This window comes from Balaenoptera musculus, chromosome X, assembly GCF_009873245.2.
Source record: "Balaenoptera musculus isolate JJ_BM4_2016_0621 chromosome X, mBalMus1.pri.v3, whole genome shotgun sequence".
Lineage (NCBI taxonomy): Eukaryota > Metazoa > Chordata > Mammalia > Artiodactyla > Balaenopteridae > Balaenoptera > Balaenoptera musculus.
In genome coordinates, this window is record NC_045806.1 from 93,156,361 (window position 1) to 93,173,587 (window position 17,227).

Sequence of the window (17,227 nt, forward strand, 5' to 3'; positions counted from 1 at the left end):
CTTTTGGAGACGGCAGGAGAGTGGGAGAGCGGGAAAGGAGAGAGGAAGAGGAAGAGGAGGAGGACGTGGGAGAGATCACATCTGCTTAAGCTCAGGGATCCCCAAACATTTGCTTAAAAGCTGCTCCAAAGAAAAATTCTCTCCCATATAGAAGTCTGTTACAGTGTTCACAATCACACACGCCACTGGTCTCCATCTCGGCTGCACACAGAATCACCTGGGGAGCCGTAAAAACACTAATCCCACCCCCAGGGATTCCGATGGAATTGGTCTGGGGTAAGGCCTGGGCATCAGGATTTTTATATACTCCTCAGGGGACCCTAATTTGAAGCCAAGGTTGAGAATAACTGACATAAAGGATCTTCTGTTTCGGCCCCCGGGGTTGGGGTGGTGATGTGTGATTTTGATTTAGGAGTAATGGCTCTTTCAGAGTCGCTCCCCTGAACAAATGAAAAAGGCTTACCAGGGGCCGTTCTGACCTTGGAACTTATAGCGAAGGAGAAAAAGGCATTAACGCCTTGGAGTTGTAAGTGAAATTGGAGCTTATCTTTAAAACCAGCTGTGAACAGGCTGTTTGAGAGAGCAGGTCAAAACCAGTTAGGTAGAAGCAATCATATGTCTAGGCTTTGTTTTCTTCTGCTCAATATTTTGGTATTATTTGATTTACTGACTTGAAGGACTGACAAATATCTCAGGCTTCTGAGATGGCTGTTACACAGTTCTATCCTGATGTTGGAAAATCTCCACCATTGAAGAAGTTACCCAGGAGTTTCTTCTTTACTTGTTCTAAGGTCTAAGAGGTAAGGGTTTTATCAGCAGAAACAGGAAAACATGAAAGTTTAGAAATGGCCTCAGAAGTGCCTTCCTCGTTCTGATCCTGTGATACAGTTTTGCAAGATGTTACCATTGGGGGAAACTGGGTAAAGGGTACAGGCCATCTCTCTGTGTTCTCTCTTACAATTGCAAGTGAATCTACATTTAATCACAAAATTAAAAGTTTAATTAAAAAAATGTCTTCAGAATTCATTCTAATCCACACAGCCATGAGCACATTACACCTTAGTCAGGAGTAACCTAGGACTATCCCTGTCTGGGAGACACTTAGGCCAGTTTCCTATCCAGAGCATTGTTCTGAAAATATGAATGAGACATGGATTTTTATGTGTTTCATATTGTTTCTATGCCAAATTCTTTCACGTTTCTAATGGTAAATCTCTGAGTAATCTATTGGGGGCAAAATCGGAGTTTGGCTCTTGTCCAAAACAAAATTATGCTTGCTTTCATGTTTTGGCTTCCCACCCCGTGCCTATTTCTCTCTCCTCACATTCCTCCCCCCAACACACACACAAACACACTTCCCCCGATGGTACAGGGACCAGTTCATATGAAGCTATGATCTGGAAATCAAACAGAAACCATTTCAGGTTTTTACAAAGGAGTCATCATTAAACCACTGGTTCTCCTTTTTGTGCACTTCGTAAAACTTGGTTAAACTGATGGTTTTGAGCCCACTTGGCAAAATAAACCAATCAGCTGTGTTTCTGTTGACCCGAGGTTGTGATGGTTCCCTAGGAGTAGGAACAGTCTACTATAAGGGACACTCTACTGAATCAGAAATGTTTTTTTTTTCTCCCATGTGGAAAGTTGGGCCTGCAAATGCTATTCAGAAGGGATTCTCCTACCTTCTAATAAGTTTGAAGAATTTCTCTCTGATTTGGGACAAAGTCCTATGCATTAACATTAAGGAAAAGCCCCCCCGCCCCCTGCCTTTGCAACACACACACATACATTTCACTCTACCTTCCACGCCCATTCATTCAACACATATTTATTGGGTGCCAACTATGTGCCAGGTACATACTTTTGTGTTACTACAGATGCTATTTATTATTTAAATCATATCCCGCAATATCTATCCCTTGTAGAACAAAGGAAAATATTTATTTATAATAAAGTGGAACCATCTGGACATTTTGGCCTACCAGGCGCAAATGTTCATTTCTAAAGATAAGTCTTGAACTCCTTTGAAAATCTATAACTCTTTCAAGGCCCTGCCTTCTATATCTGACCTCTTTTGCTACGGGAAGTATCGGATTAAGTCCAGCCCTATGACCAGCAGTTTAGGAAGAACAATGAGGCTGAAAGACAATGATGGAGGTGGGGGCAGCATGAGACAAAGTCAAGAAGAAAGACTAATTAATGGCATTACCAGCAAGACCACTGAGGGGGCCATAGTGCTTAGTGTTGGGGGCTAAGGCACCCAGCTTAAGGTGACTGAGACCTAACTTTGGCTTAGAATGGCATCTGGTTGACAGCTACTAATTTAGCCACTCTCGACTTCCTACCATGATTAAAAACAAAAAATTGGGGCTGAGGAAAAGAGGAAATTCACAACACAGAACAGGGAGACTGACATCATCTCCCGTCAGGATCTGGAAGGAATCTCACTTAGTATAAAGCAGATACGCTGCTGGATGGAGAAAGTCTTTCCTCGGGGTCTATGTTAACCCACAAACTGGGAAGCCCACGCTCTCTTGCAGGAGTGCTGCTTTTTTGAGATATCCAGAGTATTATTCTCCACTCCATTCACAAATCCTTCTCCATTCATTTGGAAACAAGAATGTCTAGAAAAGAATATGACTAGACAATAAAACAAATACAAATCCTTTCATCTCCTTGCTGAGGGTGTTGGCAAGCTGGGGGCATGCAGGTCAGAAGTGGCACATGTGATGGCCTTAGCCACACTGTGATGTTGGTACTGATCATTTTATTAGGTCCTGGATCTACGCCTTCTTCCATACCCTCATGATTCTTGGGCCTGACCTATAATTCCATAGACTCTTGCCCTAATATCCAATGTTTGTTGAGAACTAATTTCCGAGGTTTTAAAAATCATCTAAATTTGATTTATTGCAAAACTAATTCATGCTCATTGAAAAATATCAAATAATACAGAAGATACAAAATAAAAAATCAAACGCTACCTTTCCTCCTGCCCACTTGCACCCCTCTGAGAGTATCACAATTAATATATTGGTATGTGACCTTCTAGATCTTTTCATATGCATTTACTCACATGCACACACAATTTTTACATAAGGAAATGATAGTATAAATTGTATCCTGCACCTTGTTTTGTTTACATACTATATCTTGGCGATCCCTCCACTTTACTACATTTTGACGTACCACATTCTTCTTTTTTTTTTTAAAAGAAATTCACGTTCTTTTATTTATTTATTTATTTATTTATGACTGTGTTGGGTCTTCGTTTCTGTGCGAGGACTTTCTCTAGTTGCGGCAAGTGGGGACCACTCTTCATCGCGGTGCGCGGGCCTCTCACCATCGCGGCCTCTCTTGTTGCGGAGCACAGGCTCCAGACGCGCAGGCTCAGTAATCGTGGCTCACGGGCCCAGTTGCTCCGTGGCATGTGGGATCTTCCCAGACCAGGGCTCGAACCCGTGTCCCCTGCATTGGCAGGCAGATTCTCAACCACTGCGCCACCAGGGAAGCCCCCACATTCTTTTTAACAAATGTATGGTGTCCTATAGATTGGGTGTGTTTAACCAAACCCCTATAGATAGCATTTAGGTTGTCTCCATTTGTCTTGCTTTTATGAAAATAATTCTACGTTGAATGCTCTGATTACTTCTTTTGTATGAGGGTATGATGAATACCCATTTATTTGCAACGAATGCCTTGGTACATTTTGTACTTTTTGTACACTTTTTTTATTGGATGAAAGATTCTTTAAATTCTATAGTGTTTTACCTTTTTCAAAAGTTTCACACTCATGATTTCATATAATCCCATATGGACTCATATAAAGTCCTTTAATATGATAGATCCTTTGAACCGGAACATCTTCTTTTCTGATTTTTAGAGGCTTGAAGTGTTGCTCTACTTAGACATATATTTCTTGGAGGGATTCTCTTTTGTTAATTACTTCAAAATAAAAAGGAATAAGAGACGCTACTACTATACATAGAGAGATGCCCACTCGTAAGGCTTATTCTGAGATTAGCACCAAGAATAGAAATGAGAAGATGTTGCAGGTTGAGAAAGGGAATCTGGCTGCTACCTTTCCTTTCTTCCAGCTGTATGACTGAGAGCCCAAGGCTTAGGGGAGGTTTCTATGGACATGTCCAAGGTACCTGTGCCCAAAGGATGGGCTGACCTACCTAACGATCCCACAGAAGGTCCTCACTGTTGAGGCTGGGGGTGGTGACTTGCCTTCCTTACAGAAGACAAAGATTTGGCAAGTCATCCCGAAAGGGTACCAACTTCTAATCTAGATGAAGGGTGCCTAAGGGCTAGGCTATGATTTCTTCATGTTCATGTCCTGGCCCCAGTTACCAATTATACAATGCACTTAAATGGTTCCAGGTTGGCGATGATGGCATTCACACTTCTGAGGAAAGGGAAGAAAAATGGTGTTAGAGATGGGCCCTTTTATGGCGTTGCTGGGACAGTACCCATGGAGGGAGGGAAGTCTGGCCTGATGCTGTGAAAGATTGAATTATTTGAGCTATTCACACTTACTGCTTCTCTGTTGGCAGGTTGCCTGAAGATATCACCATCAGAATGTTCCCACGACAATTCTCCATCCCCTGTTTATTAAAAAGAAATAAAGAATTATACATACATAGAAGGGGAAAATATCAACCTGTGACCCAGTAACATTTTGGGTTCTATGATCCCAAGTTTCTTTACACATTTTAGCTGTTCTGGCTGTCCTTCAAACAGCAATGTTGAAAGATTTCTCCCTGGGTGTGCCTCATTTTTCAAGACAACTCTGAAAAAAGTTGCCACTTTCTAAAACAGACCATCCAGCAATATTACACAGAATTTGGAAAATAAAAGGGAAAATAATCACTTTCCACTGTAATATAGCCATCATTGTCACATTTGCTTATTTTATTCTGAAGATAGTTAAGTCTTTTACAGGTCATATTCAACTTGTGTTTAAACTACCCTTCAAAAGTGAGAGTTTTGAGGATTTGGTCTGTCATGGTTTGTTAAATTCACCATTATGCCTCTGAGAAGTTATGACTTGATCTGAAAGTTAAGGTAAAACTTGCTGTGGTTAGAGTGTTTACGTAACCCATATCTTCTATTTTTGCCTGAGACACCTTTCTCTGGGTCTCCACAACCCACTTTTTGAACAGTGAATCCCAATCATTGCTGTCTTCCAGACTAACTGCTTTTAGGGGGAAGATTTTACTTTCAGCCTTGAGAAAAGCAAACTCACAACAGATATGGCTATTCCTCAGCTGATTAAAGATAAAAAATAAGAGGATAATCTCCAAAAATACTGCCTTGTATTATCTATGACCAAACAAGCAGATGGGAAGAGCTCGGTCTTAGAGATATTTGCACCACTCGAAATGAGTACTATTTATGTGTGTGTGTGTGTGTGTGTGTGTGTGTGTGTACCTGGTTGAGGATAACCCAATATCTATTCAACCATATATTTCATGGGATAACACGGAATACAAAAATGTATAAACATTAAGAATTTTCTATTCTAATTCATCTCCCAAGCTTTCAAAACCTAACTCTAACTAGTAACGCGTTACTGGTTCAAGTACTTACTGGTTTAGGGCTGGAAAAAGACCTCAAGATTAATTTGATACCAATATTATCATCGGGTAGCGACATAAAACATAGCATGGCTTTAACCTCCATGATTCAAAGATCATCTTATGGAAAAAATTATGAATTTTGAAGATTTAACTATGATTGCTACATTCATCTTCTTAAAACACCACTTTGATTATATAATCGTATCATTTCCTGATCAAAAAAACCCTCAGTGGGTCCCCATCTAAGATTCTCTATTATCAGCCCCCACCTCATCTTTACTGAGCACCTACCTCCGACCCAACTATCTTAGCTACTCTACAATGGGAACCCTTTGACCTCTTTACTCTTCATTGAAACTGTGGCCCCCATTCTTGCTTCCATGTTTTTGCTCATGTTATTTTTCTTCTGAAATTACTTTCCCAGCTCCCACACTCCGTAGCTCCTGTATGACTATAAAACCATGAAGGTTTTCCTCCTCTACAAAGTCTTCCTCAAGTTCTCTCACATACTTCTGATTGCCTAAAGGACTTAGCATTCTGTAGCCTTAGAGATGTACAGGACTCCAGGCATAATTTTGTCCAACTGTTCCATGTAACAGGTGGAGAAACCAAGGCTCAGAGAGCAAGGAGCCATTTACTCACATAGCGAGTTGATGAGAGCTTACAACCCAAATCTCAGATTTCCTGGCTCCCAAATAAGTATGTCTATTCTATAAGAGCAGGGTTTATTATTTGTGTTATTAACGGCTGTATCACCATGATCTATAACGGTGCCTGACACATATTAGTCACTCAATAAATACTCATCAAATGATAGAATTGGGAGGCCTTCTCTTATCACCTAGCTAAAATTTCAAATTCCCTCTGATACTTCTTATCCCCCCTCTTTGCTTTTTGATCTTAGGACTCAACAGTATCTTACAGTTTATATATTTTATTTGTTGTCTGCTTTCTCCCACTAGAATTCTCCTATGAGAACGAGGATTTTTGTCTATATCATGTTCACTGATGTAACCTGCAGCACCTAGAACAGTGCTGGGAGCATAGTTAGTACTTATTCAAAACTTCTTGAATGAATGAATACTAAACCAGTTTACAATATTTTCTTCTGTTAAATGTTTCTTGAGCCTGCCTTGTCTCCCTAAAGAGACTGTAAATCCCTTGAAACCAGAGACCATGTCTTAGACCTCCCTCTGTGTCACCTACATCACTGGTTCTCAAAGTGTGGTCTCCGGACCAGCAACATCAGCATTAATTGGGAACTTGTTAGAAATGCAAAATTCTGGACCCCACCCCATACCTAGTAAGTCAGAAACTCTGGGGTGGGGGGTCAGTGATCTGGGTACACATCAGGTGCTCAGTATATGTACTGAGGTGAACTTCAGTAAAAAATACAGAGTTAAGTACTTAGCCAGTAGCATATTTGCCTCTTCCTGGTTATTCCATGTCTGAGTAAAGATGGTAGACAAAGATTACACTCAGACTATCTGGAAACCCTGACTAACTTTGTAAGAGTGAAGATGCTTTCACCTTTGTATATGTCAAAAAATAATGCCCAAGTCATAATGGCCATCATTAAAAAGTCCACAAATACTAAATGTTGGAGAGGGTGTGGAGAAAAGGGAACCCTCTTACACTGTTGATGGGGAGTGTAAATTGGTGTAGCCACTATGGAGAACAGTATGGAGGTTCCTTAAGAAACTAAAAATAGAATTACCGTACGGCTCAGTAATCCTACTCCTGAGCATACACCCAGACAAAACTATAATTCGAAAAGACACATGCACCCCAATGTTCACAGCAGGACTATTTACAATAGCCAAGACATGGAAACAGCCTAAATGTCCATCAACAGACGAATGGATAAAGAAGATGTGGTACATACATACAATGGAATATTACTCAGCCATAAAAAAGAAGGAAATTTGCAGCAACATGGATGGACCTAGAGATTATCATACTAAGTGAAGTAAGTCAGAAAGAGAAGTCTAGACAAATACCATATGATATCACTTATATGTGGAACCTAAAATACAACACGAAACAGAAACAGACTCACAGACGTAGAGGACAGACTTGTGGTTGCCAAGAGGGAGATGAGGTGGGGGAGGGAAAGATTGGGAGTTTGGGATTAGCAGATGCAAAACAGTATACACAGGATGGATGAACAACAAGGTCCTACTGTATAGCACAGGGAACCATATTCAATATCCTGTGATAAACCATAATGGAAAGGAGTATGAAAAATAATATATATATCTATAACTGAATTGCTTTGCTGCACAGCAGAAATTAACACAACATTGTAAATCAACTATAGTTCAATAAAATTTTTTTAAAAGAAAATAATAATGCCCAAAAGTCAGTTAACATACATTGAACACTTCTTGGGTGGAAAACCTGATACTAAGGCAGAAGGAGAAGAGAAATCACGGCTGGACCCTTGCCCTCAAGACATTTACAACTTGTTTGGGGGTGACAGGAAATCAATATAGAAAAGAGCCTAAAAAACACACACACAGAGTAGCAACTGGAAACACAAATGGAATATACGTGCTTAGGAGATATTGAATGTGTGGAGTGAGCAGTCAGATGTAATCGTGGAAAGCATCCCCAAAGAATTGTTAAGTCATGTTTTTAGAAGTAGATACTGCAGGGTATAAACAGTCATATGGACAGAAGTTATCGCCAACTGGAGGGAACGGCATTTGCAAAGGACCAGAGCTTTGGAAATAGCAAGTCACATAGTGGACGCAGCAAGCAAGGTGTGGCTTGAGTGGAAACTTCAGAAGTGAAACAAGAGAAAGGGGGCTGGTGGAGAGATAGAAAGGAAAGGAAGGAGGGTGGGAGGGAGCAAGGGAGGGGGACGGGTTGTTGAGATAACAGGGTGGTAAATAATTCCTGTATGGACTTCGAAAAGAGGCTGAAGACTTCATATTTGATCCCGTTACCAATTTTTAGGTAGAGGTGCCTATGGTATAAATGATATTTGTGGAAGCTTATCCAGGCAAGGGAGTGCTGACTGGTTGGGGAGCAATTGGAATCTGGGAGGCCAACCAGGAAGCTATTGTAGTAACATGTGACAGGCCATGAGAATCTAGATGGAGAAGAAGGGGTGAATCACACTACAGCAGATAACAAGAAAATGATAAGACCCTGATGGAAGATTTGGTAAAGGAGGAGGAAGGCAAAGGAGAAAGTATAAAATGACTCTAGGGTTGCAATCTGGAGAGCTGGGGAATGGCACTGCCCTCGACAGTGATTGAGTGGGTATGGACTTGGATTTACTTGTGCCGTTTTAGCTGGCAGTGGTGGGTCTAAGCTATGTCCTGAGCCAAATGAAAATATGGGACCAGAGAGAAGATTTGAAACCAGAAAAGATTTGCCAGCAAAATGGCAAAACAAAATGTAAATGCTATAGTGTGTGATTTCAAGCCTAATCGAAGTAGCCGAAAGAGAACAAATAACAAAAGAAAAATGAGAGAATAGCTCTCCTCATCAAATGCCCTTTTTAAATGTAGATTTAATGATTGGTATTGACATGAAATGTTTATTCAGCATGACCTTCTAAGAAGTTCAATTTATTGCATTTAGACCCTAGAGTCTTAAAAGGGCTTTTAAAGAGTATCTTTAAATACTTAATAGTCCAGACAGAATCTTAAAGCAATATAGAAGCATACAGTCCCTGTTAAATAAGCAGAGAGGCAAGATAGCAAAGCAACGAGGCAAGTCAGTTACCACACAGACTATTAAATACCCCGTAATACAAGTTCAGATGAATGTGTCATAACCACCTAAGCATTTGCAGACAGTTATGTGTACCTAAATTTGAACTATTTCACTTCATCAAAAACTACTGGAGCCATTACTTCGTGTGTGTGTGTGTGTGTGTGTGTGTGTGTGTGTATTCTCAAGTAGGAACTACTAGTATTTTCATTGCCTTTGAGCTTTCAAAGTCTTCAAAATGGCATTCTCTAAGCTTGCACGTTCTATAAGTAGCTGCTAAAGGTTTCAACATTTTAGTTATTTTATACATGAACCATAGTTAAACTTGAATTATCTTCTTAGATGTTCACATTAGTGGTTCTTTAGACTGGGGCAGGGTCTATCTGGAGAGCTGAAAATAGGTCTGTCCATTTACAATCTTATACCTTATACCTTAGATATTATAACTTAGATATACATACATAAAATACATAAAAGAAAAAAGTAGGCACCAAAGCCCTAAAAAAAAACCTGTTTCTGTGCTTTTTTTTCCCGATTCACTGGACAAATTATCTTGAGTGAGAGGAAGCCTCTTTTTTCAGCCAAGTCATTAAAAAAAAAAAAAGAAAAACAATGATTCTAATGGAGACAGATGGATTCTAGTTAATTCCGAGAAGCAACAAGATGTAATTTTAACCAATTTTTAAAACCAAAATGAAAAACAACTCTAGTGTACTGTATGTCAAACAATATTCATTTAACCTTAAAAGCCACATGTGTTGTTTATTCAAACCTCAATTATACTCTGAGTGGTACCCTATGGAGATGGAATGGCTTGGCTTTCTGGTAATGGGAGAAATGGAGAACAAGTATTTGAAAAATGGTCAAGAGCTCGGCTAAAATTCAGACTGTTTATAACTCCCATTGCTCCCATTAATCTCTGGTTGGCCGGAGCAGGTCACAGAAGTAAACCCTGTTCTCTCAAAAGGACTAAGTGTACAATGAGATTATGAGATACCATGAAGATAAACCTCAGACAGCAAAACTACGCCAGCATGTGGCCACTTCTGAACCACAGACAACATCATAAATAGGGTGCCCATAGGTCCCGATTTATCTGGGACAGCCCAGTTTTATGCCTGTTTCTCTGGCAGGCATAATTATTAAGATTGCCTCTCTCACTTTCAAAAGTGTCTCGGTTTGGAGGATAAATTATATGGTTACTCTAATCGTAAGGCAGAGAGAAATTTTAAATGAATCCCCGAGACAGGGGGAAGTGATCTCCGTGACAAGGGAAACTGATCTCTGTATTTTCAGAGGAACAAGTTGAAATCAGCAGAATCAAGGCAAATGGTTAAGGGTTTTTGAGGAAAAGTGGGAGAGGGCAGAGAGGAAGAAACTGATGGTGAAATCTCCACCTACTACATGCCAGGTTCCCTGGTGGGCCGCTTTACAGCCAGTACTCAATACCCAGCTGGAGATGAAAGAGGGAATGGAAGCAGATGACTCTGGGGAGGCTTCCATCAAATATCTACTTCTACAAATTCTGTGGCGAGGGAGCAAGCATGCTGAAATTTGAGGGAAGCTTTAAAGAACACTGGTATAAGGATTCGCCATTGGTAGACATGTGAGCTCCCAATAATGATATATAGTATTGAAGAAGCCCTCCAGTGTCTCACAAAGTGGACAGTCATTTTTTTTAGAAAATACCTCGTTGTCGAATAAAGCACTTTATTGCCTGGGCTGTCAATACAAGCTCTTAGCATTTTAAACAAAATATCTGCTTGAGAAATACTAAGACACAGACAAGGGAGGTGGGGGGACTCCTGGCCACAGTGGCAAGCCAAATCCAAAGAAGAGTACTAAAGTATCTAGAAAAATCAGAAATGTGTGTTTTTTTAAAAGTGCATTGTGAGAGTGCATATGTTTGCGGGAAGGCATCATGGGAGAGGGAATAAAGAAACTTAGACAGTGCCCACGACCCACATTCTGCTCTTTCAACAGAGACGTGGTTAAACAGATCCAAGTTCATGGTTAGAAATGGGGTCTTTGCGTCCCGGAGTGGTCCCAATGAATCTGCTGCAAGTGTTAGCATATCTGGCCCCCGGGAGCACAGTCATCACAAAGTCTGCTCCTCCCAGTAGCCTCAGAGTTAAGAGTGCCGGAGGTTGCTTCACATCCCCAAGCCGAGACGCATCATAGTAATAACGGCGAAGAAAACAGCCTGGAGCCAGACTGCGTGGGTCCAAATCCTGGCTCTGCCCCTTCTCACCTGTGTGACTTTGGGCAAGTGAATGAACCTCTCTGTGCCTCAGGTGATAAAATGGAGACAGTAATACCTATCCCATAGGGTTGTGAAGATAAAATGAATCAGTATATGCAAAGAGCTTAGAACAGCGCCTGGTACACCGTTATGTCAGTGTTAGCTATTATTCCCCCTCCCTCTTCTTCCCATCCTTTCCCTCCATTTCTTCCTTCTTCTCAAGAGTAGCTTACATAGGGGAAAACCCAACTTAAGGGAACCTCACAAGGGTACTATGCATTTAACAAAGGAAAGCGTCTGTGTTAAACGAACAAGTGAAGCCTAGCAGAAAGAGAAAATTTATGCCCACACCTAGAAAAGCAACAATATCATTTCTAAAGTCAGGGTCCTGGAGATACCAAAAAAATTAAAATGGCTGCAGAGATTCCTTCAGCTCATTCCTTCTAAACTAATGATTAGATTTCTCATCATTATGCTAGTCCTCTCCTCCTTTTCATCTTTATTTAGAAAAGGAGTTTGCATTTTAATTAAACCTCTTTTCCTCTCTTGGCTTAAAGTAATGCTTGAGAGGACAGATATCTGCTTCTTTGGGAGGCAGTGCAATTTACATACTCATAAAGTGGAGTGGTAAAAATCCAAGTACCCAAATAAAGTACAGTCCTGTGCTACCACATTCATAAATGGAAAATAGCAAGCAGGATGGAAAAGGGAAACTCAGTGATCCACCAGTGTTTACTGTCTTGTCAACCTGGAAATGAAAAGCAGTCAGTTTAAGGTCCTTCTTCTTTCCACTTTGGCTTCCTGGCCCCATCCAAAGAGGACTGGACTACTTGGTGGGAGCAGGAGACGTGGGTCTGGTTTTAATAGCCAAAGCTAAGGGAAAAGTGGATGTAGCTATTCCAGCAATTTGCTTAAACCAACTGGATAGTTATATCAATTTTCCACTTTGCCTGCGCCATGGAGACCTGGACTTTGTAAGTTCTTACAGTTATAATGTAGATAATATTCAAATATGATTCCTCTGCCTGACATCACTCTTCTTTCTCATGTTTCTTTTTCCTCTGTTTATACTGTCAGTCAAGAAATCAGATTAATTTCCACAAATGTTGAAGTCTAATTTCATGAAAACTATTCTAATAAGAGTAATGGGCATACCCAGCGGTGTGTTTCTGGGCAGTCATGGCATCCCTTGAAGTAGTTAGAAGGACAAGGCTGAAAGAAGAGTGGCTTTAACCACCCGTGAAGAAATAATTGCTCTGAAATGCTTCACTGGGAATTTCTTATTTTTATTGTAGAGCCAGACTCATATACACATGAAAAACCCTCCAACCCAGCAACAGGATGGGGCATTATTGACCTTGACAGGATATCCCAGATGGCCAGTTAGGAATCATCACTCTTAATTTGTTAAACTCAGTATGAAAGTCAATGCTGTCCCATCCACCGTCTGAGGGGTTTTCTGTCCAAGAAGAAACATTCTAGACATAAAAGACATGCCAAGGAGGAACATGATGACCTCAGAGGGGTGGGAGTCCTGTGATAGTCAGCAAGCATGTGGAGGTGAATTCTGAGTGCAAAGGATGGAAAGAGAACAAAAACCACCTGAAAGTTTCCATAGAAGGAGAAAGCTTCCAGTTGGGGTTTAGAAGAAGAGGAGAGGTAGACAAGGATAGAAAATCCCTAAGATGGTCCCTAAGATGAACACGAATGATTCACTTTTGAAAAGGAATTACTAGTGGTAGTCAGACTCTTCTATAGCTATGAAAAGACTGGAGTGTTTCAATACATTTTGAAGTTTAGGTGACACATACAAAGTAGTGTTTCTCATTAGCAATGTTTCCTTCCTATCATTATGACCAGGAGATGGTAGTGTTTCTGTAGAAAATGTGGGCCAAACCAAAAAGAGCTCTAGACTGATATGTGAGGATCTATATTTGGAGTGTTATTTTCTCTAGTTTCCTGTGATTTTGAAAACTTTGAAAAATTTGGTAGATTTTTGTGATGTTAAAAAAATATCTCACATACCACTTCCCTCAAGATCTCTGGGTTCCAGCCAAGATGGCGTCTGAGGTGTAATTTTGCTGCTTTTTGGAAAGAGAAATCAAGAGTCTTACGTAAAATGGCAGTTGTCTTGAACACTGACAAATTGCTTTTAAACAGTTGCTTCCAGTTTCAGTCACCTTGAAGGAGTTAGCAAAAATATCTCAATTTCATAAAAAGAGATTCAATTTTCATGCTGGGCTCACTGGAGATGTTTTGGATAAATGGGCTTGGGATGAGTAAATGGTGAGGTCAGTTATTTCTCCTGCCTCCCTAGCCAGGACTGCACTTGGAGTGCTTGTCAAAAGCTTTTCATAACTGTGGCTCTCTTTCCTTTTAACAAATCCATCACAAGCTATATACTTAATACTATGCTAGGGGAAACAGAGGAAGAAGATGGTCCTTTCCTTATAGAGCTTCCCAGTTGAGGAGCCAAGATCCATAAAACAGTGAATAATACAAGAAATATTTTTAAATGCTGTATTCTACAATCAGACCAAGCCCTGAAAGTGGTCTAACAAGGAGACCAATGAGGACTAGAGTGATCAGGTAAGGCTATTTAGAAGAGATGCAATGTCAGCTGGGGTCTTGAAAGAAGGGTAGGATCCTAATTGGTAAAAGAGAGGTGGGAAACTATTCCAAGCTTGTGGGGAGTAAGAGTCAAGAGAGGCACAGAACAGGAGGTAGGATCAAGATGGCAGCATAAGAAGATCCTGAACTCACCTCCCGTGGGCATACCAAAATTACAGCTACTTACAGAGCAACCATCTCTGAGAGTGACCTGAAGACTAGTAGAAAAGATTTTCCACAACTAAAGGTATAAAGAAGGAACCACAACGAGACAGGTAAGGGGGTGGAGATGCTGTCTAGTTGGGACCCACGCTCCTGGCAAGGTGACCCATAAGTGGGAGGGATATAAACACAAATGTCCTACCCAAGGAGTGAGGGCTCCACATTGGACTCCCCAGCCCAGGGTTCCCACACCAGGAAGACAAGCACTCAAAACATCTGGTTTTGAAAACCAGTGGGGCTTACATTTAGGAGAGCTGGAGGGCTGAAGGAAACTGAGACTCTGCTCTTAAAGGGTGTGTGCAAAAATTCATTCACTCCAAGTACCAGCACAGAGGCAGCAATTTGAAAGGCACCTGGGTCAGACCAACTTGCTGATCTTGGAGAGCCTCCCAGAGAGGCAGGAGGCAACTGGGACTCCCCTGGAGACATAGATGCTGGTGGCAGCCCTTACTGTAAGCTCATTCTACTGTGCTGATACTGGCACTGGCAGATACCATTTTAGAATCCTCCCTTTAGCCTCTTAGCGCTGGGGACCACCCAACCCACCAGTGCACCCATAGCAGTCGTGAGCCGCCAGGTTGCACAACCAGCCATGCCTGAGGCCTGCCCTACCCACCAGTGTACCTGCAGCATTAAACACCACCAGATTGCACAGCCAGCCAGGCCAGGGGCCAACCATGCCTACCAGCGCACCAGTAGCAGTTAGCCTTGCCACAACTGCATGTAGCCCATACAGGGGACACCCCTGGATCATCTGGCTCTGGTGACCAGAGAGAACCATGCTGTTAGGTCCCATAAGACATCTTTTACATAAGGCCATTTCTCCAAGATCAGGAGACATGAAATCCCTACCTAATACATAGAAATAAACACAGATAATTAGGCAAAATGAGGAGACAAAGGAATATGTTTCAAACAAAAGAACAAGACAAAAACTCAGAAAAAGATTTAAATAAAATAGAGATAAACAATCTACCTGATAAAGAGTTCAAGGTAATAATCATAAAGATGTGCACTGAACTTGGGAAAAGAATGGAAGAAAACAGTGAGAACTTCAACAAAGAATTATAAAATATAAAAAAAAACAATCAGAGCTCAAAAATACAACAACTGAAATGAAAACTACGCTAGAGAAAATCAAGGGTAAATTAGATGATACAGAAGGATCAGTGACCTGGAAGAAAGAGCAGTGGTAATCAACCTAGCAGAACAGAAAAAGAAAAAACAATTTTTAAAAATGAGGATAGTTTAAGGGACCTTTGTTACAGGTTTAAGTGTACTAAAATTCACATTAGAGGGGTCCCAGAAGGAGAAGAGAGTGAGAAAGGGGCAGAAAACTTATTTGAAGACATAATGGCTGAAAACTTCCCTAACCTGGGGAAGGAAACAGATATCCCAGTCCAGGAATCACAGAGAATCCCAAAAAAGATGAATCCAAAGAGATCTACACCAAGACATATCATAATTAAAATGGAAAAAGTTAAAGAGAAAATTTTAAAGGTAGCAAGAGAAAAACAACTAGTCACATATAAGGGAAAGTTATCAGCTGAAGTTTTAGCAAAATTTGCAACCCAGAAGTGGGTGGCAAGATATATTTAAAGTGTTGAAAGGAAAAACTTCACCACCAAGAATACTCTTCCTGGCAAGGTTATCATTCAGAATTGAGAGATAAAGCATTTCCCAGACAAGCAAAAACTAAGAGTTCATCATCACTAACTGGATTTACAAGAAATGTTAAACAGTCTTCTTTAAGTGGAAAAGAAAAGGCCACAACTAGAAATGAGAAAATACATAAAAGAAAAAAAATCTCACTGGTAAAAGCAAATATATAGTAAAGACAGTGGATCAGCCACTTAGAAAGCTAGTATGAAGGTTAAAAGACAAAAGTTATAAAATCAACTATAACTAAAATAAGTAGTTAATGGATACACAAAGTAAAAATATGTAAAATATGACATCAAGAACATAAAACATGGGGGGGGGCAGTAAAAATGTATTGCTTTTAGAATGCATTGAAACTTAAGTGACTATCAGCTTAAAACAATCTGCTATATATCTAGATCAATATATAAACCTCATAGTAATGACAAACCAAAAACCTACAATAGATACACAAAAAATAAAGAAAAAGGAACCCAAACACCACACTAAAGAAAATCATCATAGCACAAGGGAAGAGATTAAAAGAAGAAAGGAACAGAGAGAACTACAAAAACAACCAAAAAAACAATTAACAAAATGGCAATTAAGTACGTACCTATCGATAATTCCTTTAAATGTAAATGGTTTAAATGCTCCAATCAAAATACATAGGGTGGCTGAATGGATGAGAAGAAAGAACTCATCTATATGCTTCCTATAAGAGACTCACTTCAAACCTAAAAACACATAGGCTGAAAGTGAAAGAATAGAAAAAAGATATTCCATCCAAATGGAAACAAAAAGAAAGCTGGGGCAGCAATACTCATATAAGATAAAATAGCCTTTAAAACAAAGACTGTAAGAAAAGACAGAAAAGGCATTACGTATTGATAAAGGGGTCAATCCAACAAGAGGATATAACACCCACCAATATTTATGCTCCCAACATAGGAACATCTGAACATGTAAAACAAATATTAACAGACAAAAAAGGGAGAAATTGACAGTAATACAATAATAGTAGAGGACTTTAACACCCAACTTACATCAATGGATAGATCATCCAGACAGAAAATCAATAATGAAACACTAGTCTTAAATAACACTTTAGTCCAGATGCACCTAATAGATATATACAGAACATTTTATCCCACACCAGCAGAATACACGTTATTTTCAAATGCACATGGAACATTCTCCA

The 17,227-nt window shown here is 40.2% G+C and overlaps 1 protein-coding gene across 7 annotated transcripts in view; it reads right to left on the minus strand.

Annotated features, from left to right (window-relative positions):
- The window catches only part of CHRDL1 (chordin like 1), a 117,374-nt gene that overhangs the window by 21,402 nt on the left and 78,745 nt on the right, over positions 1-17,227 (minus strand). For all 7 annotated transcript variants that reach the window (XM_036840736.1, XM_036840735.1, XM_036840737.1 and 4 more), the window contains one exon: positions 4,543-4,610. In XM_036840736.1, the coding sequence (XP_036696631.1) occupies positions 4,543-4,610 (68 nt within the window). The remainder of the gene's footprint in view (positions 1-4,542; positions 4,611-17,227) is intronic.